This window comes from Anser brachyrhynchus (genome assembly GCF_964034855.1).
Source record: "Anser brachyrhynchus genome assembly, chromosome: 7".
NCBI classification, from domain to species: Eukaryota; Metazoa; Chordata; class Aves; order Anseriformes; family Anatidae; genus Anser; species Anser brachyrhynchus.
This window is the reverse complement of record NC_137701.1, coordinates 12,936,653-12,964,419: the sequence shown is the minus strand read 5'-3', so window position 1 is coordinate 12,964,419 and position 27,767 is coordinate 12,936,653. Positions and strand designations below refer to the sequence as shown.

Below are 27,767 nucleotides of genomic sequence, written 5' to 3'. Positions count from 1 at the left end.
GCGGCGGGGCTGGCTCCGAGCGCGGCGGCAGCGGGAGCTGGGTGCGCCCTGCCCGGCCCCGCAGGCCCTGCCCACCCCGGCGAGCTGAGCCCCCCCGTCCTGCCGCTCTGCCTGCCCGCTGCATGCCCGGCCCTCCCCTCCCTGCCTCCCGGGGACCGCCACCGGCAGCCCGGCAGGGCGGCGGGGGACGCCGGCCCTTCGCTCCCGGGGGGTGCTGACCCGTGCTGATGGAGCCGGGGGTGCCCCCGCTCCCCTGGGAGCTGGCGGTGGTGGGGCGATGCCGCTGAGAGCCGGCCGCTGGGCTGAGTGGGTGGGGGGCACGGGCGGTGCTGCAGGGGGTCCCACCAGCGTCCCCAGGGTGCTGGTGTGTCCCCGGCTGGTGCAGGGGGCACGCACCCGGGGGCTCCTGGTCCCACGTCCTGCAGCACAGAAGAATCATGGAACGGCTCGGGTCGGAAGGGGCCTTAAAGGTCATCTAACTCCAACCCCCTGCCACGGGCAGGGGTGCCACCCAAGGGAGGGACCTGGCCCTTACAGATAACCAACGGCCCCAACAGGCCTCTCTCATCTCTTTCAAAGGGACGAGGTAAGACAAGAACTCCCCGGGGAAGCCTCTGTGCAAACCCCAGTTTCTCCCGGGCTGCTGTTCAAGCCATCACGCAGCACCGTGGCAAAGCCAGAGCCCTGGCTGCAGGAAGGGCAGGGGACGGGGGCTGCCCGGCAGGGGACAGGGGCTGCCCGGCAGGGGATGCCCCCACCCAGCACGTCCCACACCTAAACAACACATCCCGGCTCTGTCTGCTTGGCTGAGAAAAGGAGGGGAAAAAAGCTAGGCAACTAAATTTAGCAGGGGTTACTGGGACATCTCCACGGGAGGCCCCTGGGTGCAAGGGGGTCTGCCCCCCCAGGCTGGGTGCTGCGGGGCAGGGGGGCTGCAGCAATGCCCAGCCTGGGCCCCCAGCTCCGTGCTGCCAGGCAGGTGCAGGGGTATAAATATTTCAGCGGAGTAGCCGAGGCCTGTCAGGTCGCATTTGCTTCTGGCAGAGTAACTGCGAGGGAAGGGGGCGGGAGGATGCTCTCCGGCTCTCTCCTGCGTCACGTCCCGGGAGAGGGGGCACAGGGGGGCACCAGCCCCGGGTCCTGCTCCTGGGGGGGGGTCTCCACGTCCTCCTCGTTCGCCTCTAAGCGTGCTCTTGCCTCCGGGCCCGGTGCAGGGCCATGGTTCGGTTCCTGCTGTGCTGACACCCGGGTCTCACCCCCCTGATGCCCCTGGGGGCTGCTGGGGGCAGCAGCGCGGGCAGGGCTGTCCCGCAGGCTGGCAACGCGGGGGGCAACGCTTGGGAAATGCCCGTTTCTGGCTTCCTCCGGGTGACGCTGCCAGGGATGGGGCTTCGCACATAGCCCCGTTTATAGGGTTACCGGTGTGCCACGCGCAGCCCGGAGGCCGCGGCGGGTGGGCGGCACGGCCCGGGGGCAGCGGTCGGTGGGGAGGCGACAGGGGAGCCCTGCCCTCCCGCTTCCTCCTCCTCTTCCTCTCGTCTCCTCCTCCCCTTCCTCCTGCCTTCTGCACTCTGGGGCTTGTAGTCCGCTCGCCGCCGCGCACATGGGGCGCGACTACATTTCCCGAGGGACCCCCAAATCCTCCTCCTCCTCCTCCTCCTCCTCCTCCTCCTCCTCCTCCTCCTCCTCCTCCTCCTCCTCCTCCTCTCGCGCTCCGGCGGCAGCGGGCCGGCCCCGCCGCCCCCATGCCCGCCGCCCCGCAGGTACGGCCGGGCACCCCCATCGCCTTCCTCTCCCTCGCGCACCCCAAATCCCCCCCGTTACCCGAAGGAGCCCCCCCTGCCCCGACGGAGCGCCCCAGAGGGGTTCCCTCGGCGGGGGCTTTGGGGGGAGCTTTCCCCTCTCCCCTTGCGCAGGTTCCCCCGGACCGTGCCCCCCGTACCCGCCGTGTCCCCCGGCCAAGGTCACCGGGCGATGACTCCTGCCGGCCCTGCACCTGCGGGCAGAGCCGCTTGGCTCGGGGGGGGGCTGCTGGGGGTCCCCCGAGCCGGGAGCATCCCGCGGGGCCCCCTGGTGCGTGGCGCTGGGGGGATGGAGCCGGGGCTGGGGGCTGCGCGGAGCGGTGTCCGTGCGCCCTGCCGTCCCCGCGGGGACGGTGGCACGGGTGCGGGCAGTCAGCGCAAGGGGACCAGCATCCTCCCGGACGGAGCTCAGCCCCTGCAAGGCACACGGCCAGCACCTGCTCCCTGCGGGAAGCGGCCCCCTGGGGTGGGCAGCGGGGGCTGGAGGCGGTGGCCGGCCACATCGGCAGCCCAGCGCCGTGACGAGCGCGAGCCGGGGCAGAGTCCAGGCTGCCTGGGCGCTGGGGACGCGGGGCGGGCGCTGCGGGGGGTTTTGCCACTCGCCCCTTGCCCTCCGCGTCTCCGTCCCGCCGTGCGCGGCGTGGCGCGGGCGCTGGCGGGCTGTGGGTGTTGGAGCGCCGCGCTGCGAGCCCCAGCCCCGCTCCCTGGGCTCCGGGTACCGGGTGGGCCTCAGGAAACACGCTGATCCCTCGAGGAACGTCAGGCGTGCTGGAGCAAGCGAGGGCTTGTCGTGCCGCCGGCTTAGTTTTCCTAATTCTGCGTCTGCTTGAGATTAACGGCGTACCCCGGGCTGCGCGTGTGCCTGTGTAAGAGGTAGGTAGGGGCTGTTTGCACAGCTGGGGGGTCTGGGCACGGTGCTGAGTCACCAGCGCCGAAAACCCACAGGAACGTGGCCGACGGGCGAGTCCTGGTGCCGACGTCGGGACCTCTCCAGCGGGGCAAGCCCCGGCCTCGCCGTGCAGGGCGGCACGGGCTGGGACGGGCTGCGGACCCGCGGGTATTTGGGGCCAGGGTGTTTGAGCAACCGCGATCGGTCGTTCCACAATTCATGGGTCATCGGGTTCGTAGACCTTGGTCCGGTGGCATGTGGGATTTTATCGCTCGACGAGTGCTGCCGGTGAGGCGTGGGAGAGAGGGAGAGGCGCTGCGAGGGCACCGGGGCGTGGGGCTGGCTCCGGCCGAGCACGGCGTCTGCTGCGGGGGCGAGGAGGGGAAAGGAACCTCACCCCCACCCCGGGTAGCTGCAGGCCCCTCTTCTTTTTCGGTTTTGCACATCCCCTCCCTTGTTTGGGTTTGAAAGGCCGGAAGGAAGGGGAACCACGGGTGTTCGTGGTGAAGATGAATAACTAGCAAAATCCCGCCTCTAGGAAGACAAAAGCAGGCAGGGAAAGGGCATTTTGGGGTCAGGGATGTTACAGGAGGGGAGTGGGGAGCTGTGGGGCCGCATGGGATGGAACGAGTGGGCTCTTTGGGGACAGCATGGCTGGGAAAGCAGCTCCTGGACGTGCTTTCCAAAAGCTCGGACGCTCATCCAGGGCCCTGCCTCCCCCAGCCCCATCCCGTGACTGCTAATCGGGCCTCCTGCTTTCCCACTGCCAGATTCAGGGATTTGAGCATTTAATCCTCCATCAGACTGTGAACCTCGTGACAGCCCCAGGGCATTTCTCGCTTCTCCCTGGCCGCTGCCGATGGATGGCCTGAGCATCGCACCCTGGCATGCCTGCAGGCACCGCGTGCGGCAGGGGAAGCCGCCTGCCTCCGGTGCCTCTAAAGCCCCAGCTAACATACAGCACGGGCAGCCCCGTGCTGGGCACATGTTAACTCAGTTATTTTGTGCTCGGCTGGGGCTGGCACTGCCCATTCTGTGCGTCTGAGCCTGGTGCTCGGCCGTCTTGCCCTCCCCAGCCCCTGGGAAAACGTGCTGAGCAGCTCGGCCCAAAGGGGAGCTTTGCTCTGGGGAGGGCGCAAAACCCCCCTGGCTTTAAAACAGGAGAGAAGGGAGGTGGCGTGGGTGGGGGAGGATGGGCAGCCCCACTGCAGAGCAGCGCGACGCGTGCATCCGTCAGATCTTTATGTGTGCTTTGAAAACACCGCCCGAACTGGAGGGCCTCCTTCTGCAAAAATAAAGGGTTTTTTTGATCTCTGCGGGCTCCCGATGTTGCAAGAACATCTCCCGGGGCGAGAAGGTAGTGGTATTTATTTGCGTTACTATTACGGAGGAGTTTGATCCTGTGCCAAACGCTGCTCTCTCCCCAGAAGCTGCAGCAGCGTGTCCTTCGATGTGCCGAGGAGTGCCTGCGGCCGGAGAGGAGCAGCCTGGCGCGGCAGCGCCCGCGTAGATGACAGTGCCGGGGCGAGAGCTGCCGTCCCACCGCAGCGCTGCCCGGGCCGCCGCCGCCATGCCCAAGCAGGATGACGGCAAGAAGCTGCCCTCGGAGACGGCGCCGGACCAGCGCTGGAAGCTGCAGGTCTTCTACCTGTGCTTCTACGGGTTCATGACGCAGATCCGGCCTGGGGAGAGCTTCATCACCCCCTACCTGCTGGGGCCCAACAAGAACTTCACACAGGAGGAGGTGAGTTGTGCTTCTCCCCCCAGCGCACCCCGTTTTGGCCATGGGCACCCAGGGGCCAGCCAGAGCATCCCCCCACCTGAGTGGGGTGCCGAGGACATCCCACGGCAGCCCTCAGCCCCGTGATTGAGCCGTGCTGGTAGAGAGCAGGGTGGCTGAATGCCCAGTGGTACAGGGTTGGGTAGCTGCTCTCCCCCCTGCACGCCTGGAAGGTGCTTTTGGGGTGCAAGGAGCTTGGCAGGGCAGGAGCCAGGGCACTGCTGGGCTGGGTGTCCCCCCACCGTGCCAGCTGGGGGTGGGGGGACCCCAAGATGCATGGCCAGGGAGGGGGCAGCGCCGGGGCCTCTGGCAGCGAGGGGGTTAGGCGAGGATCCCCCATGCCAAGCGGTGCTGGCCCCACTCCCAGCCGCCGTGGGAACGCCGTGTTCCTGGCGCAGCAGGGGGCCGGGGCTCAGCCCGGCCCCTGGCCGAGTGCACAGGGGCCAAATTCCTCCCGAGGAGGGGTCCCAGCCCCGCACTCCTCCTCGGGGCTGGCGGCACCCACCGGGGCCACGTCTCCTGCCCGGTGGCGCTGCGCCCCGCACTCATCCTCCCTCCGCGCGCCGCAGGTGACCAACGTGATCACGCCGGTGCTGAGCTACTCCTACATGGCGGTGCTGGTGCCCATCTTCCTGCTGACGGACTACCTGCGCTACAAGCCAGTGCTGGTGCTGCAGAGCCTGAGCCACATCTCCATCTGGCTGCTGCTGGTGCTGGGCACCTCCGTCCTGGCCATGCAGCTGATGGAGTTCTTCTACGGCGTCACCATGGCCGCCCGCATTGCCTACTCCTCCTACATCTTCTCCCTCGTCGCCCCGTCCCGCTACCAGCGCATGGCCAGCTACTCCCGCTCCGCCGTCCTCCTGGGCGTCTTCACCAGCTCGGTGCTGGGGCAGCTCTGCGTCACGCTGGGCGGCGTCCCCTTCCTCACCCTCAACTATGTCTCCCTGGGCTTCGTCACCTTCGGCCTCCTCCTCACCCTCTTCCTGGAGCGGCCCAAGCGCAGCCTCTTCTTCAACCGGCCCGAGGCGGCCTGCGACGGGGCTGCGCCCACCGAGCTGGACAAGATGGCCGGGGGGGACGCCGGCGGGGCGGCGGGGGGCTGGCGGGAGATGGTGCTGTGCCGCATGCTGCGGGAGGTGTGCGCCCTGGCCAAGCAGTCCCAGCTCCAGCTCTGGTCCTGCTGGTGGGTCTTCAACTCGGCCGGCTACTACCTGGTGCTGTACTACGTGCAGATCCTCTGGAACGAGATCTACCCGGCCAGGGACAACCGCCGGGTGTACAACGGCGGGGTGGACGCTGCCTCCACGCTGCTGGGTACGCTGTCCTCTTGGGGATACTGGGGCCGGGGGGGATGTGGGGACGTGGGGTGGGAGCACCCCCATCCTGCTGCATGCCCTGGGGAGGGCGGTCGTAACACTGCGTTACGCAGTGCAGTATCGGGGAGGTGGCAGCGGTAGGCTTGAGGGCATGACGCAGGAGCAGCATCCTGTGGGGGTGGGAGTTCACGGTGTCCCCTGTGCGTGTGTTCCCCCCCCCCCATCCCCCAGGGGCCATCGCCTCCTTTGTGGCCGGCCACATAAAGATCCGCTGGGCGCTGTGGTCGGCGCTGGTGATCGGGTTGGTGACGGCCGTCCAGGCGGGGCTGCTGATGCTCATGAACACCACCAGCAACATCTGGCTGTGCTACGCTGCCTACGTCCTCTTCCGCGGCTCCTACCAGTTCCTGGTGCCCATCGCCATGTGCGTGGTACCCCGACCCCTCCTGGGAGGGTTTTGGGGTGTGTGGGGGGCCGGTTATTGCTGCCATCCCCCACTGGTGGCTGGGCCAGTGCTCACCGCCCTCCCCATCTCCCAGTTTCCAGATTGCTACCTCCCTTTCCAAAGAGCTCTGCGCGCTCGTCTTTGGGGTCAACACCTTCTTTGGCACTGTGCTGAAGACCATCATCACCATCATCGTGGCCGACAAGAGGGGCCTGGGCCTCTCCGTGCATCCCCAGGTAGGGCACCGAGGAGGGCAGGGGTCCCATGGCACGGGAGGAGGGGTGCAGGAGGCGCGGGGCTCGCTGCAGGCACCGCTCTCTTGCAGTTCTACGTGTACTTCGGCTACTTCACGCTGCTGGCAGCAGCCTACCTGATAGTGGCCATTGGTGTGGGCGTCCAGCACAGCCGCCGCGCGCAGCCACCGGAGCCGGTCCCCGCCACAGCTCCGGTGCAGGAGAAGAGCCCAGAGGCAGACGCCACGGAAGCCTGAGTGTCAGCACCCAGCCGGGCAGGACAGACGGAGAGATGGATGGACAGACGGATGGACGGGCTCCCTTGGCATGGCGCCTGGCCGTGGCGGCGGGTCGTGGCTCAGTAAATGTGTGTCACCACCACCAGCGTGTGCTTTGCCTCCCACCGCGCTGGTGGTCCTGAGGATGCAGGGACCCACCTTCTGCCCCAGCTGCTCCTTGGGGCCGGGGGCTGTGCTCCTGCCCCGAACTGGGTGCAGAGGAGGATGCTGGCGTGGCGCAGAGCCAGCAACCAGCCCCGAGGCTTGCTCTTCCCACCCCTTTTTGAGGCTGACACGGCCCCAAACACGACCAGAGCAGAGGCAGGGTGCCCACGGCAGCACCACCAGGTACCACGCGAGGGGAGTGGTGGGGGTCCAGGGGGTCCCGGCCACCGGCTCCCCATCGTCCTGCAGAGCTGTGTGGAGCCAGGCTACAAGAGGATAACGTTTCTTTATTCAGTGCCTTTAGAAAATGGTTTATGGGACACAACGGACAAAAATATAAAGATCCACAGGCTTTAAATTGCATTAATTACACAAAATACAGTAGACTGTAAGAAATAGAGGCCGTGTGACTCGCACAGCTTTTATGGTAATAATTTCCATACAATAATAAAAAGCTAGTTACAGATTTATCTTTTTTTTTTCCTTTCTTTTTTTTTTTTAGCACCTTGGATTTGCCCACACCAATGCAAACTGGCTTTGCTCCGCCTCAGCCACCCCGGGTGCAACACCGGTGGCCTGGCGGGTGCTCGCGGTGTTTGGCCTCGGTACCACATGTGGTCAACACGCACACACACGCAAACGCATGTAAACACATGCCAAGGGCACGCCGGGCTGCCCCGCTCCTGCCCCAGCTGGGGGGCTGCCCCATTGCCCCGTGCACCCCCCGGTCCCTGCTGACCTGTGCCGAAAGCCGGAGGCACCCGGGGCAGGGGCACGGGCACAGCCAGGGGTCCCAAGGGCGCACGGAGGGGATGGGACCCTGGCCCTGTGCAGGGGTGGCAGTAAGGGAGGGGGCCCGGAGGGGAGCTTTGGGATAGATACTGGGGACCAGACCCCCAGGGTTCACCTCGTGCCCGGTGAGGAATGGGCGATAGAGGTGAGGATGATGAGGTGCAGGGCTGCCTGGGAAGGACCTTACCAGGGGAGGACGGAGACTGCAGAAGAAGAGCCGCTGGGGAGCCGCACCACTGCCAGGGGACAGCCCCTCACCTGGGGAGGGGACGTCTGGGGTCCTCCTTGGGCTGGCAGGAGATGCCACAGCTCCGGCAATGCAGCTCCTGGTGAGGACGGTGTGGGGCTGGGGGGCTCAGCCCCCCCCGCCCCAGGCTTCCCAGCAAGGCACACAGCATGGCATCTCCGAAACCTCCCTGCAGCGTATCCTCCCCGCCCAGCCTCCCCGAAAAGAGCATCTGAGCAGGGAGGAGCAGCGGGCGGTTGACACAAGGATACAGCTGCAGTGGTTAAACACAAGGGGTTAGAAGAGAAGTGGTGTACGAGAGGAGGAAGAGGAGGAAGGCAGCCAGCCCACGGCTGCCCTGATCAGCAGGGGTGGAGGCGAGCGCCTGCCGGGCCGGGGCAGCGGCGATGGCGATACTCTTTGGCTTTAGGTCTGGGGGGAGAAGAAACCCAGTGGGGCGAAGGCAGGAGCGTGGCGGGGAGCAGACCCTCCCCGGGGAGGCGTGCAGCGCTCGGCGAGCGGGGTCATTTTTTGGCAGCGGTCATGAAGCTGTTCTCGATGCACAGGACGATGAAGGCGTGCTGGCAGCTGCTGGCCGCCTGCTCCAGGAGCTTGCCCGAGCTCAGCGAGGAGGCCTGCCCGCTGGTGCTGCGCTCCTCCGTCCGCCACGCCTCGCAGTAGCTCTCGGGCAGGCGCCGGCCCTTGGCGTCCGAGCCATGCCAGACGCTCTTCTGCGGCCTGGAAGGCAGAGGGGGGTGAGGCTGCCGCAGCAGGAGCTGGTCCCGAGCCTCAGAGCCGGGACCCCAGCCGGTCCCCGTGGAGATGGACGCAGTGGGATGTGGCACGGGGTGCCCGGTGCCCAGGGATGGCCGCAGTGGGATGCAGCATGCGGTACCCGGTGCCTGCTCCGAACCCGTCCCCTCTGCCTCCCTGCCTGCCTGCCTGCAGCAGGTCATGGCCACATCCCGCGCCCTGTCAGGAGCCCCATCCCTGCACTCACCACGCCGAATCCCGCAGGACGTCCCGGCCATCGAAGGAGAGGATGCGGGCATCAGCCCGCAGCGGGGCCTCGCTGCCGGTGAAGAGAGCCTCCCAGTTACTGAAGAGCACCTCGTCCTGGGGGGCAGAAATGGGGGTCAGCCCATCCCGGGACCTCCAAAGCCCCTCCACAGGGGATGTGGCGAGGGGCTTCGGGAAGGGGTCGGGGCTGTACCCGGAGGTTAACGATGGGCACGGTGGCACGGTCGGCCCTGCGCACGATGCTGTACAGGTCCTGCAGGCGGGAGGAGAGGAAGGCGCGGAAGGTGCCGGCCAGCCCGACCTGCCGGGCTTGCTGGAAGCACTGGAAGTCGGCGCCCCGGATGCCGCGCATGCCGCCGCTCAGCGGCGCGTTCAGGGCCACCAGGTGCAGCTGCAAAGGGGACAAGCAGGCGTGAGGGACACCACGTCCAGTCCCATCACCTCCCAGCCCGGGGCGTGGGACCGGCAGCACTCACAGCAGGCTGGAAATCCTGGTGCACGTGGGCGGCCACGGGGGCCGGATCCGGCCGGCGCTGGACGTAGTAGCTGTTGAGGAGCTCGTGCTGCTGCAGCAGGGGCGGCTGGGGCAGGCGGTGCTGGTTGGCCAACACTTCGTCCCCGCGCCACGACCGGGCGGTGGGCGGGGGGCTGTGGTTGCGCAGGGGGTGCAGGGGCCCGCGGGGCTGGAGGGGGTGCTGGGACCCCCCGTAGTGGACGCTGGGCGGCTTGTCGTACACCTCATTGTCCTGGGGTGGGATGGAAGGAGGGAGGGAGGGAGGGAGCACTCAGGGGCTGTGCTGCCCCCAGACCCCAGCACGGGGGATGTGGCGGGGACAGGGATGGGGGACTCACCAGTGCCGAGCTGGGGACCAGGGTGTGCTCCTCCAGCTGCAAGGACACGGCACATGAGCGCACAGCCGCCACGCAAGCGCCCAAGCATCCCCCCGAGCACGGTGCCACCCGTCCCCCGACTCACCAGGACCCTGCGGAAGCCCCCGCGCAGGCGGACGTAGAGCTCCTGCCGGTCGGCCAGGAAGACGAGCCCCCCCTCGGGCAGCTCGTGCGCGGCGCTCAGCATGGCCTGGTACGTGGGCAGGGCGCGCAGCTGCGGGCACAGCGCGCCGGGCGCTCAGATGGCTCGGATGGCCAGCCCCTGCGTGGTGCCACCCGCCCCAACCAGAGCCCCCACTCACCCCCAGGGACGTCCCGCTGGTGCCCGGGGGTCCGGGGGGCCCCGGCGGTCCAGGGGGGCCAGGGATGCTGATAGCTGGGGGGAAGAGAGGTGAGATGGGGATGGGCTGCCCCAGCCTGGGCCGTGGGCAGGGGCGCGGGGAAGGCACTCACCTGGTCTGTGGGGGCCTGGGAAGGAGGGTGGCCCGGGGGGGCCGGGAGGGCCAGGAGGGCCCTGCCGCCCCTCGTATCCGATGCCGGGGGGTCCCTGCGGTCCGGGAGGCCCCGGTGGCCCAACGATGCTGTCCCCCTTGGGACCCTAGGTGGTGCGAGAGAGCATCCCTGAAGCAAAGCAGCCGGGGGTGCCGCCCCCGCAGCGCAGTACCCAGAGCCTCGCTGCTCCCTGTGCCATGGGGCACTCACCGGCAGGATGTGGGGTACTCACCGGCAGGCCCGGGTAGCCCTGGGGCCCTGGTGGCCCCATGGCACTGGGGCCATACAGTGCGGTGCTGCCCGGCTCGCCCTTCTCGCCCTTGGGACCTGCCTCCCCCTTGTCACCCTGTGGGACAGAGTGTCCTTAGGACGAGTGGCCAGGGAGCCCCGAATGGCTGGGGACCCCAGCAGCAGGCACGGGGAGAAGGCCTTACCCGCAGGCTGGCGCCGAAGCGGCTCAGGTCGTAGGGGAACTGGCCTGGGGAGACAGAGAGCAGCGGCGGTGTGGGCACGAGCCGCCTGCCGCCCGCCTCTGCCCGGGGGGATGTGTCACTCACCTGGGGGCCCCGGGGCACCCACGTCTCCTTTCTCTCCCTTTTGCCCTGGAAACTGGTGGAAACCTGCCAAGAGCACAAGGGCGATGCCGTCTCAGAGGCGCAGCGTCAAGGCCACTGCCCTGACAGAGGGACCCTTTGCTGGGGTCCCCGGGCCACTGGGAGGTGCTGGGGCACAGACACCCCCTTACCTGGGAAGGCCGGCAGTGCAGGACGGCTGGCATCGCTGAAAGCCTGCAGGGATGCAGAGAAAGCAGCTGCGGGGACAGCCACCTCCCTGCCAGCGTGTCCCCTCCGTGTGACAACGGGATGGAGGTGGCGAGCACCGAGCCCACGGCACGGTGAGCCGGTCCCCGCCGTGAGGTTACGGTGGCACTACTCACATTGTTGCTGTCATAGACTATGCTGCCAGGAGGCCCAGGAGGGCCGGGGGGACCTGGGGGACCAGGGGGACCCTGGTGGGGGGAAAGAAGACACATCAGGGTCCTGCAAAGCAGGCAGTGCGACAGGTCCCCGCACAGGGCTGCGGCTGTGCCCTGGGGCACCCAGCAGCCCAGCAGGGGCAGGGACAGCGGCTCAGGCATGCGTGCGCCCATTGCTGGAGGGACACAGGCCCCCAGCCAGCCTCTCGGTCCCCTCTCCCCCCACCACACCGCCCTGTGCCAGGCCAGCTGCGCTCACCCGCAGGCCCAGCATGCCGCCGATGTCCGCCGGGTCGCCCTTCTCGCCCTTCAGCCCGTTCATGCCGGGACGCCCCTGCGGACGAGCAGCGAAACATCAGCCTTGTCCCTGTCCTGGGGTCACTGGTGCCCCTGCCCTCGAGGTGCTTCCTTCCGAGCCCACCACCCCCTGCAGACATGCCGGGGAGCGGGCTGGAGGTGTTTTGGGGGTGACCGAGGTAGAGGAGGTGGTGGCCCAGAGGCAAGGACAAACAAACCAGGAGGGGGTCTTACGGGTCTGCCCGGAAAGCCAATTTCTCCCTTCAGCCCTGCTCGTCCGTGGGGGCCCTGGAGAGAGAGGAGAGAGGACAGGAGCATTCAGAGCTGCGGGAGGAGCCCCTTCCCCCCCACGGGACACGAGGAGGACGGTGGCGCTGACTTACAGACGGGCCCATCGGTCCCCGCAGCCCTGGCTCCCCCTGTGGACAGCAGACGGGGAATTATTGCACCAGGAGCACCCGGCACCGCGCTGCGGCACAGGGATGCGCCTGGCCCCTCAGCAGCACACCCACCTTCTCTCCTTTCACATTAGCGGCAACGACGGTCCCGTCTGGGCTAATGATGACGCCGGGCTCTCCCTTCTCTCCCTGCAAGAAAGCAGGAGGCACACGGGGAGACGGGTGGACCGGCACCAATGCCAGGGCTCAAGAGGGATGGGGGAATGCAAACCATTACCTTCAGCCCTGGGGAGCCCTGCAAGCCAGGCGAGCCCTGGTCCCCTTTTGGTCCCACTGGGCCCTGCACGGAGAAGCACGGGGCATCAGCCACCAGAAGCAGACCTGACCCAGCGATGGCTGTTTCTGCCCTGCCACCTGCACGCCTGCCTCCCCGCTAACGCTGGAGCTCAGCCCGGGGCGCACGGTGGGGCTCGGCTTTGCTCTGGGACCGCCACACCAAAAAGCGTGACAGGATTGGTAACCAGAGGTTTGGAACAAACGCCTGGAGCGTCTCTCCCTGGCAAGGAGGGCTGGCCAGGCTCGTGCCAGCAGGCTGCCAGCCATCAGTCCCCCACAGTGCCCTCAAGCTCGCAAGAATTTTGGCTCTCAGCTTCTCTGCTCGCTGACCGTTTCCCTCTGGCATGGCCTATTTTCATTCATCTGCCCTATTCCCCGAGGGGCGAGTTGGGCGGATGCTTTCCCAACCGCTCCTCTGGACGCTTGCCCCCAGCCCCAGCTGGCCCCCGGGGGCTGCCCCACTGCTGGCTGTGGTGTCCCCCCAACTCACCGGGAAGCCGGCGTGGCCCGGTCTGCCCTGCGGGGGGAATAGACACAGGTGAGAACAGGCGGCAGCTTTCCAGCCGCGGAGCCCTCCCAGCACCGCGGGCAGCAGGGAGGTGAGGTACCTACCTCTGGGCCCGGCTGAGCCGCCAAAGACCTCTGGAAAAACAGTCAAAATGTTTTTTTAATGAGACCTTTGCTCTGGAGCCCAGCCTGCAGCACGGGCAGAGCTGCAGGACAGGTCCCCCTAGTTTTATTTCTGCACAGCGGGTGCTGGGTAAGCCCCTTCTCCCCAGCGTTAGCTCCCCCCAGGCGTGGGAATGACTTACGTCTTCACCCGAGACGTAGACGACCTGTCCGGGGGGGCCAGGCAGGCCGGGGGGGCCGGGCAGCCCCACTCCATCTTGGCCTCGCTCGCCCTGGAAGACGCAAGGGTCAGCGCGCTGGCTGCCACTGACCGGCCCCATCGGCAGCGCGGCACCAAGCCCGCACCTACCTTCTCACCGGGGCTGCCTCTGTCGCCTTTGGGTCCCTGCAAGGAGAAGGGAGCGTGGGTGAGCTTCCCGAGAGGCGGCGCCTTCGGGGGACGGGGTGCGCTGGGGCAATGCCCGCCAGCTGATGGGGACGGGGCTGGGAGCAGCACGAGCATCCCCCGCGTGTGGTGGGCACCGAGCAGAGCAGCAGCTGAAGGCACGGGGGGGGTTTGGCTGCTGGGAGCGGAGATCTACACGGAGATGGGGCCGGGGGCATGCTCCTACCTGTGGTCCGGGGAAGCCCTCCAGGCCAGGGCGGCCATCCACGCCGGGCATGCCAGCGTCCCCCTGGAACAAGCATCGGGACAGGGCGAGATGCAGGCACAGCACCCCCATGGCATCCCCAAACGTCCCCCCCAGCATCCCACTCCTACCTTCGGTCCCGGCAAACCAGGCTGCCCGGGGCTGCCGACCTCCCCCTTGATCCCCGGCAGTCCTGGCACGCCCTGCAGGACACACGGACAAGGGGACGTGAGCGCGCAGCGCCCAGCGGGGTCGGAGGGGAGGGAAGGGGCGCGACGGCCCCAAGTTACCTGAGGTCCTTCGGGCCCGCGCGGTCCAGGGGAGCCGGCGGCGAGCGGCAGCCCCGAGCCCTCCATGTCGGCCTGGGGCAGGAGAAGGGGCTGAGCCGTGCCTGTCCCCCTCCTCCCACCCTGCGCCTTTCCCCTGAACGCTCCTGGCACTTACAAATCCAGCCTCGTACGCCGGCCCCGGTGGCCCCGGTGGGCCAGGGGGGCCCGGCTGCCCTCGGGGTCCGATGGGCCCGGGAAGACCAGCTAACCCCATCTCTCCTGGGGCGCCTGCTGGCCCCGTGTCTCCCTTGCTGCCCTGCAAAGGGGAAAGAAGAGGAGGGTGTGGATGGGAGCCCGCGGAGCCATCCCCACGCAGCCATCCCTCAGCCTGGCAGCCCAGCCAACACCCCAGGTCCCTGTGCAATGTGCACGGTGGCCACCAGAGGCTCGTCTAAATTCATAAATGCTTTTTTACTTTTTTTTTTTTTTCCCTCCACGCTGCCCCAACAGCAGGGTGAGCTCAGCACCGAGCTAGGACACTCGCACGCACCCCTGCATTGTGTTACGGGTCTCTAAGCAGTCTGGTCAGCCCTCGCCCCTATCTCCCACCCCGTCTACGCTCTCAACGCCAGTGAGCTCGCAGCACCGAGGCACGTTAATCTGTGTGTAATTAACAGCACGTGTAATTAACAGTTTGGCTGCAGGGCTGTGGTGGACAAGGGGCAGCCTGGCCCTGCAGGGAGGGGATGGCAAGCGTGTGTGTCCCCGCTGTGCCACCTGCCTGCTGCTACCTCGACCCTCGCCTCTCCCAGAGGTGGGGATGTGGAGTGGAAAGCAAGAAGCTGGAGCAGGCAGGAGGGGAGAGGAGGTGGTTTGCTCTGGTTAGAGGTGAGAAGAGGAGTGGGTACAGAGAGAAGAGAGATGTGCAGAAGACGGGGTGTTTCCGAACAGGGTGCAGGCACCCACTGGCTCCTTTCAGGGCCACCCTCGTGTTTGAAGGCAGAAAAACATCCCTGTTGCATACTGCCCGTGTGGGCACTCTGCCTGTCCCCGTGTGCCAGGCTCACAGGCATCCCCCTGGCCCACGGTACCACGTGGGCAGCAGCACCCTGCGCCCCCAAGCCCCGGCACTGTTCTGCTCTGAGAAGAGCACACGTGCCCGCGGCCCCCACGTCTGTGCAAGGGCTGCCCCCAGCACAGCATCCCTGCAAAGGGATCCCCCCCGAGAGGAGCCAGCCCTGGGCATGGTACCTTGGGTCCTGGTGCTCCGGGGAGGCCGAGGTCACCCACGTCACCCTGGGGAGGAGGAGAAGAGGGTGTGAAGGGGAGCAAGTTGGTGATCCCCAGCCCGGGGCTTGCTGGGTCTGGAGGGAGCCGGGGCCTCCGGAGATGCGCCAGGGGACGGAGCAGCAGCTGCTACAGGTCCCCAGGGTGCTGGCTGCCCCAGGAGGGAGCAGAGACATCCTGGGTGCACGGGATGGGGGACACTCACCCGCTCTCCTTTGGGCCCTGGTGGCCCAGGCATCCCGTCTTTTCCAGGAGGACCTTGAGGACCCTGCAAGATGCCCAGGAGGTGGCTTCAGCGCGGGGGAACGCTGTGGTGCTGGCAGGCACGGAGCTATTGCCACCGCAGGGTGGCCCTGGGATGGCTCCCCCTTGGCCACCCCACTCCTACCTCCGGCCCCGGGGACCCGGGGACCCCATCTCTGCCGGGCAGCCCCGGTGGTCCTGGCAGGTCTGTGCTGTTCATTCCAAACCGTCCCGGCTCCCCTGGCAAGCCAGGCACGCCAGGGGGCCCCGGAGGACCGGGTGGCCCTCGCGGGCCCTGTAAGAGAAGAAGGGGATGATGGCCAGAGGCGTCCCTTGCTCCCTGCCCGGAGGAGGGGTCCCACACTCACCCGCACGGTCTCCAGGTCACCGCCAAACCCGGAGCCCTCCATGTCGATGAACGTCTGGGGGAGAAGCGCAAGGGAAACTCTGGGACCAGGGTGCCCAGCGGAGCAGGGGTGCTGCCCCAAGGCATCCCCACGCCATGCCCCACAGCCGCCGCATGTCCCGGGGGCACCTACCAGCCTGTCCTGCTTGGAGGAGGGTCCCGGTGGTCCGGGGGGACCTGGCAGTCCTGGGGGGCCCCTTGGCCCCACACCGGGGTCACCCTGGGATGGAGGAGAGAGCGTGGTTTGCAGGCACAGCCTGGCCACCCGCTACAGCATGGGCACAGTCACAGCACCCGCACGGTCACTCACCTTCTCCCCCTTCAGCCCGGGCTCTCCTGGTGTCCCGGGGAACCCCTGGGGCCCCATCACACCCTGCAAAGGGGGGCAGAGGTTGGGCGTCAGCAGGTGGCGAGGTGCAGGGGCGGCCATCCCGTGCAGCACACCTCTGCCCCCCTACTTACGGGTTTGCCGTCCTCGCCGGGATCGCCCTAGGGATGGCAAAGAGGAGAGATCAGTGGGGTGCGCCGGGGAAAAGGGGGAGCAGCCCCATCCCTGCGCCCAGGAGAGGGGCTGCCTGAGCTAGGGGCTCAACTCACAGGCTCGCCGTCCCTGCCGGGGGCCCCTTCCTTCCCCGGCAGCCCCGGGGGGCCGGTGGGGCCAGGGGGGCCGGTGACTGGCTCCAGCACTGCGCCGTCGGTGTGCCGCGAGGGGGGGCCGGGCTCACCGGGCTCGCCTTTCTGACCCTTGGAGCCGGGATAGCCAAAGCCAGCGCTGCCCTGGGGAGCAGAGGGAAAGGCGTCCGCCCGTGCCCAGCAGCACGGCCCCTCTGCCCCCTGGGGCTCACAGCTGGCACGGGCATAGCTTCACCCTGCAGCACTGCCCGGCTCCCCCAGCGATGCTCACCTTGATGCCCAGTTCACCTTTTTGCCCCTGCGGGACAGAAACAGAGACGGACGGGTGTCAAATGTTGACATGTGGCTGCAAACCAGCGGGAGAGGCAGCCCCCAGCAGCACCTCTGTCACCCACCTTCTCGCCCTTGGTGCTGCCCATCCCCAAGTCCCCTTTCAGGCCACGTTCGCCTTTCTCCCCTTTTTCTCCTTTGGGGCCAGCGCCTGTGGACACAGGAGAGGGACCTGGATGCTCTGGGTGCTGACACCACGGGGGACAGCCACCCTCCTGTGTCCCCACTGCCGCTGCGGTGCCCCAGCGTTACCTCCCGCAGGGACCCGCAGCCTCTCCTCCGCTCTGGTCCTCTCCGCCTGCTGTAGGGAGCCTGAGCCACTCCTCGACCCGCTGTCCGCTGCCACGGGCGGGGAGGTGACGGGGACAGCATCCACCAGCCCCGGGACACCCTGTGCCGGCGACAAGGGGACACCAGCTTTGAGCCTTGCCAACCGGCACGTCGCCGCCGAGTGCAATGCCAACTCACCCCGTCCTTCCCCGAGAGCTGGCGCCTGTCCTCTGCCCCGCTGCCAAAATCTCCAGATGCCTGCGTTTGCCCAGGGAGAGACAGAGCGGGTCAGCCTGCCGGACGGGGTAGGATCCCCCGAGGCTGCGGCCACCCAACGCTCACCTCGACGTCGTCCTCCTCCTCCTCGCACTGGTGCTCAGCCGCCCGCGGGTCCCCTCGGAGCTTCAGGTCAGCAATCACACCCTGCAAGACACCGTCGTGGACCAACATGGGGTCCTGCTGCCCTGCCACCACCCTACAGAGCCATCATGTCCCCAAAGCAGAGGTGGGACATGCCGGCTGCGGCTGGCCATCCCCCCATGCCGCGGGATCCAGCACCTCTGCGCACAACCTCGCCCCCAGCCCCTCGCACCCCAGCCCCGTGCTGCCGGCAGGGCTCAGCTCCCCGCTGCGGACTCCGATCCATGGGAAAAAGCCCTCCAGCACCGGGAGGTCACAGCCGGGCCCCGGGCAGCTGGACAGCAAGGCTTTTACGGGGAGCTTTTTGGATGTGCTCCTCGCTTCCACATCGCCGGAGCACTCCCCACCCCAGCCGGCCTTGCTGCCTTGCCTCTCCCCAGCCAGGGATGACAGCCAGCCCCGGGCCGCCGCCGTCTGATTTTGTATTTCTTAGGCTAATCCCCACTTCCTTACCATTTATTTGGGTTTTGGAATTGTCGTGAGCATTCAGACCCCTTATTTATAAAACAAACCTCCACAAACTCCTCCCTAAGGACGTCACCTCCAGAAAAGCCCCCAGAGCTGAGCTACGCGTGCCGCCAGGGGGGCACCATCCCCACTCTGACCCAGGAGGGCGCGTGGGCACTGGCCGGACCCTGCAGCTCTGCAGGGCCACGAGGCAAAGCCCAGGTCCTCGCTGCTGGGACGGGATGTGGGGATGCTCTGAGCCCAGCAGGGCAGCAGGGAGAAAACCACCCCGCCAGGGGCCGTGCTGGGAGGAGAGGTCGGAGAGGAGCGGTGCCTCGTCTCTGGGCGAGACACCTAAAATAACACCGGGGCTTGCTGGCAAGCACAGCGTGCCGTGTCCGGGAAAGAGACAGGCTCAGGAAGCACGAGGTGTTTAAGAAAACAAGAACCGTAGGCAGTCGCGGTGCAGCCAGGCTGCCTGCTATCCATCTATAAATAAAAATACAGAGAACTATAACCAGCCCCCAAGCAAACAGCCCCCGTTTGGGCTCTGAGCTCCTCCTGGGGCTGCCCGGCTCTGTCCCAAGTTTCCTCCCCACCAAGCACCAGCGCCAAGCCTGCACTACGCTAAATGCACCGCTCCAGGCTGGCCCTTCCAGGCGCTGGCCTCTTCTCTGGCATCCCGCTGTGGCCAAGCCCTCCATCTGCAGGACTTATTCGGCCCTGTCGGTGGCAGGAGCGCAGGCTGGGCGTCATGAGGCAGTCAGATGCCCCGCAGACACCCCGGGGGCCGGCGAGGCCTCAGCCTCAGCCTCCCCTTCCTTGTGGCGGGCAGGGGGGCCGCTCTGCAGGCTGCCTCCTCCCCGAGGCAGAAACATCACCTGCTAGGAAGGCACGAGTGCGCTCTGTTCTGGATTTTTCTTCCACACCCGCCTCCCAGATCCTCCAAACCTCCTCCAGCTTGGAGGTGATTTCCTCCACGGCCACAGCTTGGCCCTCCCAGCAGGTTCAAGAGCAGGAGGTTGCTCTAGAGACCCCTCGGGGGCCGACTCGAGCCACTGGTCCCCAGCCCATCAATTATTAACCCCTGCTCGGGGACCTTTCCACAGCCTCCCTGCCCGACACGGTTTAATGGCTCCGAGGCCCCGGCGGTGCCAGTCGTGAGCCAAGGCAATGGTTAAGCTCAGGAGTGCAGTCCTCAGCTTTCCTCCCCCCAAGAGCTGTGGGGGATTTCCATGTCAGATGCATTTTCCCCACACTTTCCGTAAATCTTATCTAACACGCAAGCTGTGCTCAAATCGCAGTCCGAGCTATCACCTTCCCTCCCGGCTCTTAAACCTCTTCCTGCAGATACCGCCCAAAGCCGGCCAGCAAAGATATGCTCCAGCCCAGACATTTTTTCCAGCTAAGAGAGACCATTTCGCCAGCCCAGCTAGCAGGCACCGAAGCAGATGGGTATTTTTAGCAAAGTGGAGGCTCAGAGAGACTCTGCGCGCTGCTGGAAAAGCCATGGGCCATGGTGGATGCCACGGTGCAGCCCCATCGCCTTCTGCCTTGGGAGCTTTGCCCTGGGGAGGCCCAGGGACATAAAGCTGGTGGCTTCTTAAGCCAGCACTTCTTGCCAGGCTTCCTCACGACACACGTCGACTGGTTCACGGTGTGGGCAAAGAGGCTGGTGTCACGTCCAGCTGCCCTTCTCCTTGGGAGCTGCAGGATGGGGTGACCCAAGGCCTTACCTGGTATTTATCTGGGTCGGCCCCCCCGGCCTGAGCAACGAAGAGCCCGGAGCCTTCTTCCAGCTCCATCTCATCCGGGGAGCGCTCGAAGCGGACCCGCTCGTACTCCTCGCAGTCCAGGTAGAGGACAACTTCGTCCTCCTCCACGCTGATGGCGAAGCGCGTCCACTGGTTGAGCAGCGTGGGCACGGTGAAGGTGGCCGCCACGTAGGAGCTCTGCGAGCCCGGCTCCGTGTAGTAGAAGATGATCTGCTGCTTGCCCGCGTGCAGGTCCGAGAGCTTGACGCCCACGTAGATGATGCTCTGCAAGGAGTCCGTGATGGCAAAGAGCACGCCGGCTCGGGGGGTGGTGGGCTGGATGTGGAAGAGGAGAGAGAAGTCCCGGTAGAAGGGGCTGGGCAGGTGGTACCGAGCCACCTGGCCCGTGTTGGCATTGGGTCCAAAGACATAGCCGGGGTTGTTGTCGGGGCCGTAGATTTTGAGGATCTCCTCTGGCGGGGGGTCTCCGATCAGCTCCAGGAGGCTGACCTCGGTGCTCAGGTTCTCTGCAAGAGGAGGGAGAGGGGACGGTGACAACCAGTACAGCGAGGACACGCACCCTTGGCAGGTCCCCCCCCCCTCCCCAGCGCCTTTGGGGACACCGCACGGGGCCACCCGCTCCTCCCTGGGAAGGCAGCGCGCTCTCACGGGGCTGCTGCTCCACAGCCCGCTGGAAATGAGGGAGGAAAGGGACACGCAGGCTCTGCTTTGCATCCCAGCTGCTGAGCCTAAAAGTCCCATCCAGCCAAAAGGAAACTCGCTGGTGAACTTTCGGGATATTTCGTGCCCTTTCCAATTAATGGCTACTTCACTTTTCTTGTCTTGCAGAGATGACCCCAACACTCATTGTCTCCAGAGGAACATTTTGATGCTTTCCCCAGCAGCTAACCCTGCTCCTGGCCCCATTCCCTGGACGGATTCAGCTTCCCAAAGCAAGCGGGGATCTTCCCGAGGGAGGGAGAGGAATTGCTGTCCAGATGGACAACCTTGTCCCTGGATGGGGTGGTGCCAGGGCATGGGCAGCACATCCGTACGGACCAACCCACGGACCGGGATGTGCATCATAACGGAGCAGGGGGGGTTCTGGGGAGCAGGGAGGGAGCCGGCATCTTCCCGTGCACCCCGGAGCTGCAAACTGGACGCAGCAGCAGTGCTCCTCAAGCTGCTCCCCCAGCACCATCAGGGTGCAGCTCCCAAAACATGTCCCAGTTCCTGCTGCTGGCTCTCCGGCTGCACAGTATCCCTCAGGTCTGATAAAATCAAAGCGATCGTGCACGTGCGGCCACACGCCCGTGCCCACGCATGCCCGTGCCTGCTCCAGGGTCACGGCCACCCCCACATGGCCCTGTCCCTGCAGGGTCACCGCGGCTGGGAACAATCCCAGCCCTCCCCTTGCACCGCCTGGGAAAGCGGCCGGGCCGACGTGCACCCCGCCGGCTTCCCAGCTGATCTCAATTTCCAGCTCGCCTCCTGCCCCGGCTCGTTTTCTCAAGGCACTTTGGGGAGTTCTGGTCAGGACGGTCTCTCCTACCAGGCGCAGCTGAACATCTGGCTGCGCGAGCCAGCCCTCTGGATGCAAACTCCTGTTGTTTTGGCAGCACGCACATCCTCATCGCCCACACAACGGGCGCTGGATTCCTCCCTTCCTATGTCAACCTCTCGGGCCGGTGCCAACTTGATGCGAGCGAGCATGCTGCACGCCGGTGATGTTTAACTCCAGATTTCCCAGGAGTGAGAAAAATCTGACAGCTGCTCCCAGGTGCACGTCCCCATTTCGGGCTTGCCACTACCACGGCGGCCACCCGCACTCCAAAATGGCCGAGGGCTGCGGCATGGGACCTGCTCCAAGCTGCCAGCCAGGACGGGGATTTTGTCCCCTTCTCGAGCCAGGGACACAAGGGGCCTCTGCAAGAAGCTGAGGCAATTCAGCGTTCCTACTTCCCTGTGTTGAGCACAGGCAGGGGATATCAGGGCAGAGGTGTGCACAGGAGGCCGGGAACCTCCACCCTGCTCTGGAGCCAAGTATTTTCCTCCAGAGCTCTTTGAAAAATAAAAAGATGTTAAAAAAAAAAAAAAAAAAAGGAAAGGAAAGAAATCAGCCCAGCCCTGCCCAGCCTGGAAGGGAAACATGTCCTTTGGGATGGTGGGAGGAGATGAATACCTGGGTTTCTCTTCCAAAGCCTGCGGGCACCTGTGCAAGCGGAGCATCCCCAGCCTCCCGTGGCTGCCAAGCCAGGACGCCAGGGCTGACTGGCCCTGCTGGAGGGAGATTAGAAACGCCCTGTTTTCGAGGCAGGGGGATGTTTTCTCTCTGCCAACCCCAAAAAACATGAGTCCTGTGGATGGCAGCCACCCTCGAGTTGCTCCACGCAAGCACGAGGAAAGCCGCTCCCGTGGCGCTGGCCACCCCTGCGTGCGCACGGAGCAGCCCCGGCGCCGAGAGACGCCGCCAGGATGCAGGGACTGCGCTTATCTTGGGTTGGAGGAAGCCAAATTCGGAAGAGCTTTAAGCTAAGAGGAAATCAGAGCTTCCTCCCGGGGGTCCGCATGGGCTCGCAGGGGTGTAGGAGCCGTTGCTGCAATTTCCCCATGCAGACAGCCCATCCTCTGCCTTGGGGCTCGAGGGGTGGGGGGGGAAAGGCTGAAAGAGGCTTTTGTTAGCAAGGCAACTTTCAAGCATGTTTCCCTTGGTATTTCAGCCATCTCTGGGATCCCCCCTCCTCTCTAAACGTGCCACTTGTGCCCTGGCTGGGAGACGACACGAGGAAGCTTCCCAAAGAAAACAGGATCGCGCCTTGCCCACGTGCAACATGCGAGCAAGCCCACGGCCAGGGAGCACGCGCCCAGGTCCCGTCCCACTGCGCGCGTGGCACGGGGACAGTCCCTCGGCCAGCAGGACAGCACTCACCCCCCAGCCTGAGCGTGGGGCTCCCCAGCACCGCCGCCTACAATGAGACATTGTGCTCGCCCCGGCCACGGGAAGCGCTGCAGCCAGAAGCCAGACACGGCACCGTGACCCTGCCTGCGGGCTGGTGCCGTCGGGTGCCCGCTGGTTGCCCCAAATTCCCAACAGCGGGGAGGCAGGGAAATCCCCCAGACGCAGCTCCTTATCAACCCCAAACCTGCGTGCCTTTTCCAAAGCGATTCCTGGAGAGCCCAAACACTGCACCCTCCATCCTGTGGAGGACTGCCAGCACCCGCGGCGGGCTGCAGAGCTGGCCACACATCTCTCCCATGGCCCGGCTGGGTGCCAAAGGCTGCCGGACGCCACTGCAGTTGCTGGTGGCGCTGGCACGGGATCATACAGGGATGCGTCGGGCTACAGTGACCGAGCTTTGGCTCCCGTTGCCCTTGGAAGGGCCCCAGGGATGCTCCAAGCCGCTCTTCGCCTGCGCCGCCTCCATCCCCGCTCCCCCATCGTGCGGCATCCCACAGACAGAGCCGCTTTGACAGCCTGGGGAGCCACCAAGGCCATGTGTGCATCCCTTGTGCTCAGACCCCTCTGCCTTGGCCGCCCCTGGACGGCACCCGGGGGCACAGGGGTCTGGCTGGGAACACAGCCCCATTCAGCAGAGCTGTGAGGGGTGGTAGGGGGGCTTTCATCTCCGACCGCTCCCTGCTCCGAGGGGTGCTTCTGACCTCCCCCCGTGAGCAGCCCCACGCTGCCGCCCTTGGCTTCTCCCCCTGCAGAAGGAGGCCTGAGCTTCTGGCCAAGTTACACACAGCTCAAAACCACTTTGTAGTGAAAATAGGACACAAAGCACCTCTCGTGCCTTCGGAGCAGGGGGGATCAAACATTAGCCGTGGGTAAATCATTAACCCCAAAGCGAAGGTGCTGGGGCAGCTGCAGGAGAGCGGGGCAAGCATGCCAAGGTGTGTACGCGGGGTCACAGCCCCAGCCCCCGCCGGAAGCGATGCCCTGGTGTTCCCTTCCCCAGGTCACCTTGAAGCCCCCGTGGTGAGCTCCGCAGCCACCCTGCATGGAGGACCAGCCCGAGGACAGGGCAGGGATGCTCAGCTTTGCAAGAGAAGCCAACACCCAAGAGCTGGAAAAGCTGAGGCTGGGTGGAAGGAGGCTTTGGCCAGGGGTCTCCGCAGCCTCCCGCAGAGACGAGGCAGTTGCAACCCTTGGCGCACAGGAAAGCCAGGCCTGGCTGGCCCGGTGGGGCGTGGGGAGGACAGACACACAGACAGAGACTGCCCAGCCACATTACCTGCAGACACATTAATAAAGACACAAGAATACCCTCCGTCCTCCTCGGGGAGAGAGTCACAAGGCAGAGGCAGGCGCCCGCCGGCAGAGTGCATCCAGCACAGGTCTCTGACGGCCTCGCAGAAGCCCTGGCACGGCGGGGGGGTTACGGGGACAGAGGCGCTACACCCAGGGACCAGGAGCAAGCAGAGGAACCACTCCAAGTAGCGGTGGCACCGAGACTCAAGCAGCCCCTCCCACTCATGCAAAGCAGCCCGAATTTCCGCCTCGCTGCCGTGGCTGAGATAATTCGGCAATCTGACATGGTCGGTGCCCAGCACGGTGCAGAAGGGCAGGTTGGCCGGGAGGGGCAGGCAGCGCCCGGCCGCTGGCATCAGTCCGGGAAAGGAGGAAGCGAGACCCTCGCCGCCACCGCCAGCGAGCCGCAGGGTGGAGGTTAGTAAATCAAAGTGGGGAGCACCGGCGGTGTCAGCAGGACGAGAATCCACACCGCCAGCTGCCCTCTGTTGGGGCGCAGAAGGGCTCCGGCTCCCGTCTGCACCGGCCAGCGCCAGCCCCCCGCCACCGGTGCCTTGGCTGCTGCCGTGCTCTGGGTCCCTGCCACCCAGCGGGGCGGCGCTTGGAGCAGCAGGGGACGGCCCAGGGGCCACCGAGGGTCCCCCGCCCCGCGTGCCGGCGCGGTCTGCAGCACGTGGCGTGGGCGATGCTCCGTCTCTCGTGGGGTCCGGGGCTGGCGCCGCCTGCTCGCGGGCACCATCACCTGGTGAGAAAGGGAAAGGAGCACTACCTGGGCGGGCAGCCGCCGGCTTCTGCAGGGACACCCGTGTCCCCTCCGGCCGCCGGGGCGGCTCCATCGCATCGGGGTGCCCTGTCCCTGCGGGACGTGGGGCCTCAGCGGGGACGTGGGCGGATGGCGTGCTGCTGGGGGGAGCGGCCGTCCACGCGACGCTCGTCGGCGCCGTGATGCCTGCAGAGCTCCTGTCCCACTGCTCGGTGCCGTCCGCTCTCTCCTGGCCCGTGGGCACTGCCGTGCTGGGGTCCTGCTCCTGGTGCTGCTGCGTGGTGGCCGGGTCCCCCGCCGCAGGGTCACGCTGCTGTGCTGCCGTCCCTGGGGGCGTGCTCGGGGTGGGCGATGCCTCTGCCAGCTGGGACGCGGTGGCCCCAGTGCTGGGTGCCACAGGGGTTCCTGTGGTTTTCGAGCTGCCCCAAATCCAGTCCAGGAGCTGTGCCTCGGAGGAGGAGAAGCAGCAGGAAGCCAGCAGCAGCAAAAGCCCCAGGCGGTGCAGAGCCATGGGGAAGGGAAATCGAGCCCAGTTGCTTCGCGAAGAGAAACAGAGGGGCTGGGGGAAGGAGAGGAGGGCAGAGGCAGGAGTTCAGCCCTGGTGAGGCGCCCGCAGTGCTCACATCGGTCTCTCCTCCCCAGCGCCGAGCCTTCAAACCGGAGCAGAAGGAGGAGTGGCCGTGCTGCTGGCCACGCCAAGCCCTCCTCTGCCGAGCGCCAGCCTCCCTCGCAGTGGGCACGTCCCCCTGGGGGCACGAGGCCGGGCCGGGGACCCACCTGAGCCCCCAGACACGTCTGGGAGCCGAGCCAGTGGTGGATGCGAGCTCCTTGCGCTCCCTGCCCCGCATCAGCCAGCTGCTGCTGCTCCCCGCCATTAACTCCTTCCCACCCAAAAGGAGGAGGAGGAAAAAATCCAGATTTCCCCTGGATGGAAATGCAACAAGTCTCCGGAGCAGCAAGTGCTTTCGAGATGCTTTTCCCGATCAGTTTCGCTGCCAGGACCCCCCAGGTGCTACGGCGGGACAGCGAGCGAGCAGGGCTCTGGGGGAGAGCAGCCGGGCCCCCCCCAAGCATCATGCGCCAGCCCCGTCTCGAAGCCAGGACATGTGAGCAATCGTAGCCTCCAGTGCTGGGGTTTTGCCGAAGCCAGTTGCGAAAGCATCTGCTGAGCAGCTCGGCCTCGGAGCCAGCTGGGGACACGGCCGCTCCGCGCGTCCCCAAGCCCTCCACAACCAGGAGGTGCTGGAAAAGCATGCAGACTATGGCTCAGATGTCTGTTAGCTTCACGCAACGCTTCCCACGCTACGTTTTGCGGCGATATGGGCGAGTTTTCCCATTAAAGTGTTAGCTGGCACGGGAACCATGCCGCGCTAAGACGCTTGCCCCAAAACTGATGTTGTTACACGAGCGCTTTGTGGAACAGCTCTCCCCCGCCGCGGAGCAGCCTGCAACCAATGTCACGCATTTTTTGCCTGCATTTTTTGCCTTTACGCCCAGGTTTCCGCGTGCCCCCCCCGCGAGGGGGGAGCTCCCTGCAGCTCCCGCCAGCACCGCCTGCCTCGTCGTGTCCCAACAGGACAGGGCCCCGCTGCGCCTCCCGAGGCCGCTCCACCCCGGGACGAACCCGTGCGCCCGTGCCCCCCCGCGGGAGCAGCACGTTTGCCCGTCTGCTGGGGACGCTTTGCAGGGGGACAAATCCCAGGCGCTGCCTCCCTGCAGCAAGTGCATCGCTTCGGGAGCGGCGTGGAGGGGATTTTGCAGGCGTGCTGCTAGGCCAGGGGGTCCCCCTCCGCCCAGCGATGACAAGCACTCGGACAAAACCTGTGCAAAAGTACCGCAGCAAACAGGGCTTTGCACCGCAGCCAAGCAAGGCCGGTCCAGGTCAGGGAAGGCCAGACCTGGGTCCAGGTCCTGGACACAAAGCCTTTTCCTTTCCAGCGTTGCCCAACATACCCGGGGATCCAGGAGGAGAGGGCACTGCGGTGGGGGACAGCCGTGACGGGCTCATTCCTGGCCGCCCAGATGGACAGACGGACAGCAAAGCCGTTCCCTGGACGGAGCCCAAATCCCTTTCTCACGCTGGTGAGTCAGGGCCGGGGGATGCCGGGTGCTGCCGCCCTCCTCCCACCCCTGCGGGAAGGACGTGTGGAAATGCCAGGCTCAGCAGCCTTTCTGCCCCGGCCTCGCAGGGGCCCAACGCAGAGGCGGTCGGCGAGGAAAAGCCCCGGAATCCGTGCTGGGCTATGCAGAGAAACAGCCCTTTTAGGCTCCTCGACAATGGAGGGATTCAGTTTTGCCACAAAGGGGTTGTTGACGGGCCGCGGGCGCAGCCGAGGAATGCACCGCGCACGCCGCCCCGCGCAGGGGGGATGCGGGCTCCATTTCCCACGTCCTCTCCCCCAAAGCAGGGGGCAGGAGCGGAGGGCAGGAGCAACGCTCTGGAGATGCGCAGCAGGCAGAACGCCGGGCAGGAGCACCACAAGCCCCGGCAAGCTGCCTCGCCTCCGCCGGGGGGCATTTCGGGGCTGGTGGGGGGCGGCACCGTGCCGGGGCGCACCAAGCGCGCAGCCGCAGCGCGGATCCTCGGGCTGGGAGCAGGGAGGCAGCGTGCACAGGGCGTCAGGGGAAGAAAAGCCGGAGAGCACGTCCCCCTGGTTTCCAACCTGCAGCTCCCCACCCGTGGTTAACCAATAACCGCGTTTGGAGCGGGGCGCTGGGGCACGGGGCTGAGCCAGCGGGTTTCCAGCAACCCCGGGGCACCGGGAGAGCCCGGGGCTGTGGCAGGGGACCCGGCCAGGAAAATATTTGCTTTTGCTGCGCCAGTGCTGCAGCGCGTGGGGCTTGTTGGTGCCTCCTGCCACCGCGCTTCGAGCTCTCGCCCTGGAGGGTTTCGGGATGGGATGGGACTGGGAGCTCAGCAGCCCCCATCCTGCGGGTCCGGGTGGCTGCTGGGGACACGAGGACACCCAGCAGGTCCCCGTCGTGTCGCACCGGCCGCTCCTCCCCGGGGGCTCCCCACCACAAGCTGAGCGCAGCGAGCGGTGCAGACAGACGGACGGACAGACGGACAGGCGGGCGGACGGACAGGCAGGCGG

At 66.3% G+C, this 27,767-nt stretch overlaps 2 protein-coding genes across 6 annotated transcripts in view; one reads left to right on the top strand and one right to left on the bottom strand.

The window, feature by feature from the left end:
- The first annotated feature begins 1,653 nt into the window (after window positions 1-1,653).
- SLC19A1 (solute carrier family 19 member 1) lies at window positions 1,654-7,378 on the top strand. 3 transcript variants are annotated; one of them, XM_080598701.1, is made up of 6 exons: window positions 1,654-1,763; window positions 4,119-4,435; window positions 5,041-5,788; window positions 6,022-6,214; window positions 6,330-6,471; window positions 6,544-7,378. In XM_080598701.1, exons 2-6 carry the CDS (start codon window positions 4,202-4,204, stop codon window positions 6,607-6,609), a joined length of 1,383 nt encoding a protein of 460 aa, XP_080454827.1. In that variant the 5' UTR covers window positions 1,654-1,763; window positions 4,119-4,201; the 3' UTR covers window positions 6,610-7,378. The 3 variants fall into 3 exon arrangements, with proteins under 3 accessions (XP_080454827.1, XP_080454825.1, XP_080454826.1); XM_080598699.1 differs by having other exon boundaries at window positions 1,658-1,763; window positions 6,561-7,378; XM_080598700.1 differs by lacking the exon at window positions 1,654-1,763 and adding an exon at window positions 1,827-2,675 and having other exon boundaries at window positions 6,561-7,378.
- Window positions 7,179-27,767, bottom strand: part of COL18A1 (collagen type XVIII alpha 1 chain) — a 33,342-nt gene continuing 12,753 nt past the window's right edge. Inside the window, exons 1-41 of one of the 3 annotated variants that reach the window (XM_080598696.1) lie at window positions 24,679-25,324; window positions 19,640-20,184; window positions 17,379-17,459; window positions 17,235-17,294; window positions 17,019-17,157; window positions 16,832-16,938; window positions 16,708-16,734; window positions 16,401-16,580; window positions 16,266-16,292; window positions 16,114-16,176; window positions 15,937-16,023; window positions 15,766-15,819; window positions 15,543-15,692; window positions 15,360-15,422; window positions 15,119-15,163; window positions 14,043-14,183; window positions 13,889-13,960; window positions 13,730-13,801; window positions 13,581-13,643; window positions 13,319-13,354; window positions 13,152-13,241; window positions 12,952-12,981; window positions 12,830-12,856; window positions 12,281-12,343; window positions 12,118-12,192; window positions 11,989-12,024; window positions 11,840-11,893; window positions 11,568-11,642; window positions 11,270-11,341; window positions 11,078-11,120; window positions 10,890-10,952; window positions 10,767-10,810; window positions 10,565-10,678; window positions 10,294-10,438; window positions 10,143-10,216; window positions 9,926-10,054; window positions 9,802-9,837; window positions 9,426-9,695; window positions 9,143-9,340; window positions 8,930-9,045; window positions 7,179-8,667 (exon numbers count right to left, since the gene is read on the bottom strand). In XM_080598696.1, the coding sequence (XP_080454822.1) occupies window positions 8,454-8,667; window positions 8,930-9,045; window positions 9,143-9,340; window positions 9,426-9,695; window positions 9,802-9,837; window positions 9,926-10,054; window positions 10,143-10,216; window positions 10,294-10,438; window positions 10,565-10,678; window positions 10,767-10,810; window positions 10,890-10,952; window positions 11,078-11,120; window positions 11,270-11,341; window positions 11,568-11,642; window positions 11,840-11,893; window positions 11,989-12,024; window positions 12,118-12,192; window positions 12,281-12,343; window positions 12,830-12,856; window positions 12,952-12,981; window positions 13,152-13,241; window positions 13,319-13,354; window positions 13,581-13,643; window positions 13,730-13,801; window positions 13,889-13,960; window positions 14,043-14,183; window positions 15,119-15,163; window positions 15,360-15,422; window positions 15,543-15,692; window positions 15,766-15,819; window positions 15,937-16,023; window positions 16,114-16,176; window positions 16,266-16,292; window positions 16,401-16,580; window positions 16,708-16,734; window positions 16,832-16,938; window positions 17,019-17,157; window positions 17,235-17,294; window positions 17,379-17,459; window positions 19,640-20,184; window positions 24,679-25,183 (4,485 nt within the window). In that variant the 5' untranslated portion in view covers window positions 25,184-25,324 and the 3' untranslated portion in view covers window positions 7,179-8,453. Of the gene's footprint in view, window positions 8,668-8,929; window positions 9,046-9,142; window positions 9,341-9,425; window positions 9,696-9,801; window positions 9,838-9,925; window positions 10,055-10,142; window positions 10,217-10,293; window positions 10,439-10,564; window positions 10,679-10,766; window positions 10,811-10,889; window positions 10,953-11,077; window positions 11,121-11,269; window positions 11,342-11,567; window positions 11,643-11,839; window positions 11,894-11,988; window positions 12,025-12,117; window positions 12,193-12,280; window positions 12,344-12,829; window positions 12,857-12,951; window positions 12,982-13,151; window positions 13,242-13,318; window positions 13,355-13,580; window positions 13,644-13,729; window positions 13,802-13,888; window positions 13,961-14,042; window positions 14,184-15,118; window positions 15,164-15,359; window positions 15,423-15,542; window positions 15,693-15,765; window positions 15,820-15,936; window positions 16,024-16,113; window positions 16,177-16,265; window positions 16,293-16,400; window positions 16,581-16,707; window positions 16,735-16,831; window positions 16,939-17,018; window positions 17,158-17,234; window positions 17,295-17,378; window positions 17,460-19,639; window positions 20,185-24,678; window positions 25,325-27,767 lie in introns of those variants that run through there. The other 2 variants (XM_080598697.1, XM_080598698.1) reach the window with 2 other exon arrangements.